General features: G+C 45.8%; 1 protein-coding gene across 1 annotated transcript; it reads right to left on the bottom strand.

Moving 5' to 3' along the window:
• Window positions 1-357: 357 nt before the first annotated feature.
• On the bottom strand, window positions 358-1,727 carry LOC120924839 (hydroxycarboxylic acid receptor 2-like). The gene has a single exon (XM_040335836.1). The coding sequence runs from the start codon at window positions 1,444-1,446 to the stop codon at window positions 460-462; it is 987 nt and encodes a 328-aa protein (XP_040191770.1). The 5' UTR covers window positions 1,447-1,727; the 3' UTR covers window positions 358-459.
• Window positions 1,728-7,362: the final 5,635 nt, after the last annotated feature.

Below are 7,362 nucleotides of genomic sequence, written 5' to 3'. Positions count from 1 at the left end.
TATTTTTGTTTTGGGTTTAGATATGCTTTATAATCAAACAAAGACTCAATATATATGTACATACAGCGTAAACCTGTAACAATATGCACTGTAACAAAGAAGACACTACTGTATAATGCATTCTTGAATATTTGTTTACATTTTCTTTATGGTTTCAATCTATATCCAACCAGCATTTCCTCCCATAATAAAAAATACATTTGAGGTAATGACCTTCTTAGATCATATGCCCTATCCATAACAGTTTAAGGCTCCATGTACAGGGCACGTTTTTACAACTGCTCCTAAATTATTAAGATAGTAACCCACATTTAAAACGTCCGGTTTGCCGCGTTTAGAAGCGTTTTGCCGCGTTTGCGTTTAGAAACATTTTTTTTCTTTTAAATATCCAAAAACGAAAAACGCCTATAAACGAAACGCTGCTGGTGTTAGGATAGGTCCATAGCTGTCTATTTGTCCTTAGAAGCATACACATGATTTTGGACAGGAACATTTAGAGTATATTCTAAATTTTAATAGAATCTGCAAATAAAAAGTTCTCATTGAAGGACTAGAGAAGTAGTAAATCAAAGGATTGCACACACTGTTCATGTATGTGAAACACAAAGTAATGAAGAAAGCAGTCTCTACAGTTCTGTAGATGCTACAGCTATTTCCCTGTAGGGATGCTTTGAGTCTTAAGATTTCAATCCTGGAGGACACACTTGGTAGGAAACATACAAAGAACATCACCCCAACAAGTGAGATACATTTGACAGCTTTTGCAATCTTGGTGTCTCTGTCCAAGTTTCTCTTTCTGAGCTTCCAGATAATGCTGTAAGAACAGAACAGGACGATGCACAGAGGAAGGAAAAACTCAATAATAAAAAGGAGATCATGCCACCAAGAGTCTGCAGGACACACAATAAAGCTGTCACAGTATGCTTCCTTGGACATGATCCCACCAGTATGGTCTTTAGTGAGAATGAAGGCAGTCACTGAGATAGCTACAAGCCATACAGCACAGGCAGTAACCACAGCGGCTTTGATGGACATGGAGTTTATTTTATGATGTGGGTAGACAACTTTAAAGTATCGATCCAAGCCAACTAGCGTAAGAAAAAAGATGCTTCCTGCCCTGTTCATCGCAAACATGAAGAGCATCACCCTGCATGGGACATCTTCATAGAGCCAGATTTTCTTCTTCAAGTAATAGTCTGTTCTGAAGGGCAAGCAGATTATGAGCAAGAAATCCGCCACTGACAGGTTGAAGAGATAGACCGTGCTAGATTTCCAAGTCTTAATGTGAAAACAAAAGGCCCACAAAGCAACGCCATTAAATAATGATCCCAAAACAAAGATGATGATCAGAATTGGAGGAAGCAAGTAGGAGAGTAGAGGGTCCTCAAAGAAGCAGCAGGTGAAGTTGCTCTGGTTGTGGTATGACTGCAATCCATCCAGTACCATTGTATAAACCTTCTTATCTTATGTGTTTATGATAGATAGGAACCATAAGCTGTCTGTTCTGCCAGAAGAACAGGAAGTTGTATAAAGAGGAAAAACTGAAGAGTGAACTGAGCTGGTTTTCTGCATGCTTTGTGATTCCCTGGATCCTGGAAGTGATTAGACTTCTAAATTTAGTGTCTCTATGTTACAATGTCAGTTCTCACACTCTGGTGCCAAAGCTATTTAGATGTACTGATAATGGTGCTGGCTGTGGCACAAGTTTTTCAAAACAGGGGAGAGCATTTCATAGAAACAGTGCAAGTACATACTCTGGAGATTTGTAGTCTAACACATAGTGTAAACACTCCACAAATTCATATCACTTAGCAAACAATTAACACACCTGATCAGATGAAAAAAAAACATGAACTCTATAGAAGGGTTGGCACCTTTTCTTTAACCACTTGCTTACTGGGCACATAAACCCCCTTCGTGCCCAGGCGAAATTTCAGCTTCCGGCACTGCGTCGCTTTAACTGACATTTGCGCGGTCGTGCGACGTAGCTCCCAAACAAAATTGACGTCCTTTTTCCCCCACAAATAGAGCTTTATTTTGGTGGTATTTGATCACCTCTGCGGTTTTTATTTTTTGCGCTATAAACAAAAAAAGAGCGACAATTTAAAAAAATATATATATATTTTTTTATTTGTTGCTATAATAAATATCCCAATTTAAAAATATATATATATTTTTTTTCTCAGTTAAGGCCGATACGTATTTTTCTACGTATTTTTGTAAAAAAAAAAAAATCGCAATAAGCGACTGGTTTGCGCAAAAGTTATAGCGCCTACAAAATGGGGAACAGAATTATGATTTTTTTTTATTATTTTTTTTTTTTACTAGTAATGGCGGCGATCTGCGATTTTTATTGGGACTGCGATATTGCGGCAGACATATCGGAAACTTTTGACACAAATTTGGGACCATTCACATTTATACAGCGATCAGTGCTATAAAAATGCACTAATTACTGTATAAATGTGACTGGCAGGGAAGGGGTTAACACTAGGGGGTGAGGAAGGGGTTAAATGTGTATCCTGGGTGTGTTCTAACTGTGTGGGGGGAGGGGGGTGACTGGGGGAGGTGACCGATGCTGTGTCCCTATGTACAAGGGACACAGATCGGTCTCCTCTCCTCTGACAGCACGTGGAGCTCTGTGTTTATACACAGAGCTCCATGTCCCTGCTGTGTTCCCGCCGATCGCGTGTACCCGGCAGACATCGCGGCCGCCAGGTACACGCATCGGCTCTTCAGCGATGCGCCGGGACAGTGTTTACCCGATGCGCGCCCCCCAGTGGCGCGTGTGGGTAATGCACTTTAAATGACGTCCAAAGACGTCCACTTGGCACTTGAGAGCCGCGCTGTGGACGTCTTTTGTCTATAGCGCGGGTCTCAAGTGGTTAAGTCAACCCCGAACACTTTAGCGGCACACAGCATTTTTTTTATAATACTATAAACTATACATATATTTTGCTATTAAATAGCATTTCTAATCATATGTTAATAAGTTAATAACAATGTTAATAAGTTAATAATAAGAGTCCCCTTTACATCAGAGTTCCCCTTTTACATCTGAAATCCCAGAGTTCCCTTTCACTTTAAGGAGGGACTCTGGTGTACAGGAGAATACTGGGAACTCTAACATATGGGATGCTCTGGGAACCCTGATTTAGGGGGAAACACTGAGAACTCTGATGTATGGAGAGGACTCTGATGTATTGGGAACACCGTGGCCTCTGGTGTAAAGGGGAACTCTGATGTAAGGGGTGCTCTGAGAACCCAGCTTTAACTTAGTGTACTCACTCAGAGGCAAGAGAGAGAAGGGGGGAGACGTCAGTCACAGACAGGGATGGATTGTGAGCTCACTCGCCTTTTGGCAGTCCGAACCTCTCATCCAGATGTATCTGAGGCTGCTGGACTTCAAATTTCTGGCCCGCACGTTCCTTTTCTGAAGCACAGCGCCGTAGATTGGAGTGTGGGCAGACACAGAGGGGTAGGGGCAGGAGGAAGAGGTGCACATCAAGCCCTCACTCTGCTCCCATCTGTGTGTGTTTTGGGGGGGTTGTTAGTGCTGGCTTTGGGCAGTGTGAAAGAGAGTGTAACAGACACTCTCAGCTTAGACAACTGCAGCCAGCAACCTTGCTGAGAAGCCATAGTCCAGTTTGAATCATGTGTCTGGGTTTCAGGCAGTCTGAAACCCGGATGCATGATTTCAAACCCGAGCTGTCCAGGTGAATACTGGACAGGTGGCAACCCTACTCCATAGTTATCACGACACTCCCTAGTAAATCAATGTGTACTAACAGTGCTGCTTGCTTTCATATTCATCATATTTGACATATGCAAAATAATACCTCCCAACTTTTTGAGATGGAAATGAGGGACAACTATCAGCAAAAGTATGCAGAACTAGGACCCTTTACCACGCCCCCTTAACCACTAGCTGACGGCCGTACGACTTTGTACGGCCACAGCGCGGCTCTGAATCTCTAACAGGCCGTCTTTTTACGGCTGCCCCTTTGCTCGTTCCCCGAGTGCGCTCACGAGCGCGCAGCAGGGAACTACTGTGCTGGCCGTGTCCCCTGGACACAGCCGAACACAGATCGCGGTAAATAGCCAATCACAGCGGCTATTTACAGCGCGATCTGGACAGCCAATGACGGATGATCTCAAATGTAAACATATGAGATCATCTCTCATTGCCGTCTCTCTCTCCTCACACAGACACCGCGTGTGAGGAGAGAGAAAGCTGTGAGTTTGCTACAAATTGTAAAAGTGAAAAGTTACAGTGTAAAAGTGCCCATCAGTGCCCAATCAGTGCCCACCTGTACCCACCTGGTACCACCTGTGCCACAAGTACCACCTGTGCCACCAGTACAGCCCGTGCCACAGTACCGCCCGTGCCACAGTACCGCCCGTGCCACCGTGCCACAGTACCACCTGTGCCCGCCTGCGCCACCAGTACCGCCTGTGCCATCAGTACCGCCTGTGCCATCAGTACTGCCTGTGCCATCAGTACCGCCCGTGCCACAGTACCACCCGTGCCACAGTACCGCCCGTGCCACAGTACCACCTGTGCCATCAGTACCGCCTGTGCCATCAGTACCGACTGTGCCATCAGTACCGCCTGTACCCACCTGTGATGAGGGCCCATCTGTAACACCTCCTCAGTGCCCATCTGTGCCACCTCAGTGCACATCTGTGCCACACACACACCTGTGAAGTCGCCAGCAATGTCAAAACGTCGTTATTCCGCACAGGAGGCATATCAGATTCTTTCTGCACCTGACGAGAGCAATGGGGAGCTCTCTTTTTCTGATAACCATTCGGATTCGGACGTAGACTATGAGCCAGTCTACACCAGTGGAACAGCGACAGGCTCAGAGGGGGAAGATGGTCAGCCCGCCAAAAGAAGGCGCTCTGGTGAGGAGGCAGTGGCATCCACCAGCACCGACATGCCATCCACCAGCACCGACATGCCATCCACCAATACTGAAGTGCCATCCACCAGTACCGTCGTGCCATCCACCAGCACCGAAGTGCCATCCACCTATACCGAATTGCCATCCACCAGCACCGCAGTACCTCAGCAACAAAGGCCAAGGACCCATGCCAGCCTTCCCTATGCCCTTCAGTACCCCCTGTGGCTTCCTCCAAATTCCGGAGAAGCCAACATTCCCCCTTTCACTGCCCAGCCAGGAGTCCAGGTAAACACGGCCAATTTTTCCCCAATTAATTTTTTCGATTTATTTTTCCCTGAGGAACTGCTATCTAGCATTGTGGCCCAGTGCAACTTATATGCCCAACAATTTATCACCAACAATCCCACATCGTCTTATGCCCGTCCCTTCCAGTGGAGAGACCTTACAGTGGATGAGTTCATGATTTTTTTAGGCCTCACTTTTTGCATGGGACTCAACCCAAAAAATGAAAAACATTCCTTTTGGTCAAAACGCCCCATTTACCACATGCCAATTTTCTCCGCAACAATGCCCAGATCCCGATATTTTATAAACATGAGGTTCCTCCACTTCAATGATAATACCCAGTGCCTTCCCCGAAATGACCCAAATTTTGACATGCTTTTCAAAATTCGCCCCTTATTAGATTATTTTTCGGAATTATTCCCCCAAATATATACCCCGGAACAAAACATATGTGTCGACGAGTCCCTAGTAAAATTTTGTGGCCGACTTAAAATCAAACAGTTTATACCCAGCAAAAGGGCCCGCTATGGGGTGAAGGTTTATAAACTTTGTGAACGAGCCACCCAGCTGAATCCCCCCGATTGCCCAGACTACTTGGGATCAAGTGGGAAAGTTGTCTGGCAACTCATCAACCCCCTCCTGGATAAAGGATACCACCTGTACGTGGACAACTTTTATACGTCTCTTCCCCTGTTCCACAACCTGCACCGGAAGAAGACGCCAGCATGTGGCACCGCCAGAAAGAACCGGAAAGGCTTTCCTCAAAGCCTTGTGAATACAAAGCTGAAGAAAGGGGAATCGGCAAGTGTGCGCAACAAGGAGGTTCTGGCAGTGAAGTGGAGGGACAGAAGAGACGTATATATGTTGTCCTCCATCCACAACAATTCTTTTGTTGAAACTCGCAGAAGGCGTGGCACCATCATCCAAAAGCCCACCTGCATTCGGGACTACAATTCGTTCATGGGGGGAGTCGACTTAAATGATCAAATGTTGGAACCATACCTTGCCACAAGACGCACGTACCAAAAGGTAGCAATTTATTTTTTTCATTTGGCCGTCTACAACTCCCATATTATTTACCGCAAGTCCACCCAAAACCCCCTACCCTTCCTTGGCTACCTGGAGGAAATTACCACTACCCTGATATTCCCGACTAACCTACCCCAAAACATCCGATCAGATGTTCTAAGTCGGCTCTCCGAACGGCACTTCCCGGATAAGGTCCCTCCCACAGCATCAGGCCGACGAGCTCAAAAAAATGTAAAGTGTGTGCCAGTGGAGGAGTCAGATGAGACACAGTTTATTATTGTGCCGAGTGTCCTTCACAACCAGGCCTCTGTGTAACTGACTGTTTTAAACGTTACCATACTAAACTAAAGTATTAGTTTAGTATGGTAAACGTAATCCTCCGTTCCTGCCTTCACACCCCTTATGCCACTGCCTGCTTTGTAACTGCCCCCCGCTTGTTATTGGACCACGCTTCTGCCTAATGATTTTGTAATATCTCTGCCTGATGTGGAATTGACCCTGGACTGTTTTTCGACCATTCTTCTGCCCAACGATTCTGTAATGCCTCTGCCTGATCTGGAATTGACCCTGGACTGTTTTTCGACCATTCTTCTGCGTAACGATTCTGTAATGCCTCTGCCTGATCTGGAACTGACCTCAGACTGTTTGACCATGTTTTTGCCTGCCTCATGGACTGATCTTGTACCCTGCTACTTAACTAGTGGGATTCAACACAGGGGTCTCACATATGTGAGGGGCTCCAGAAACGTTTTTCTAGATGAAGAAAACTATTTTTTTGTTTTTTCATCCTAGATTAGGGTCTGGTTGCCCGGAGGCTTCAAAGAGATTTGGGTGGGAGAAGCCTCTACCCCTGTCCCCATTCTGTCCTGAACGAGGCCCTCCTTCTGTCTGCTGCCTGTAGGACCTATGCCATCATGCCTTTGCCTGTTGCATGAACTGACCACCTGCAGTATCCCTGCCTGGACAATTGTGTATGCCGTTGCTGACCAAGTCCCTGCCTGCTGCCTGGACCAGTGCTATCCTGCTGTGTAGAACTGTGCTACTATTACCACAGGTAATCTTTTGTTTACGCTTTGCTCAGCATAATGTATTTTGGGGTGTAATTCTTGGTATGTGCATGCTATGTGTCTCTGGAACACCT

The sequence above is a fragment of the Rana temporaria genome, chromosome 1 (assembly GCF_905171775.1).
Source record: "Rana temporaria chromosome 1, aRanTem1.1, whole genome shotgun sequence".
NCBI classification, from domain to species: Eukaryota; Metazoa; Chordata; class Amphibia; order Anura; family Ranidae; genus Rana; species Rana temporaria.
The sequence above is the reverse complement of the archived record's forward strand: the minus strand, read 5'-3'. Positions and strand labels throughout refer to the sequence as shown.

What these genes read in the sequence shown, in the direction of transcription:
- LOC120924839 (XM_040335836.1), bottom strand. Translation starts at nt 1,446, where the DNA reads ATGGTACTGGATGGATTGCAGTCATACCACAACCAGAGCAACTTCACC.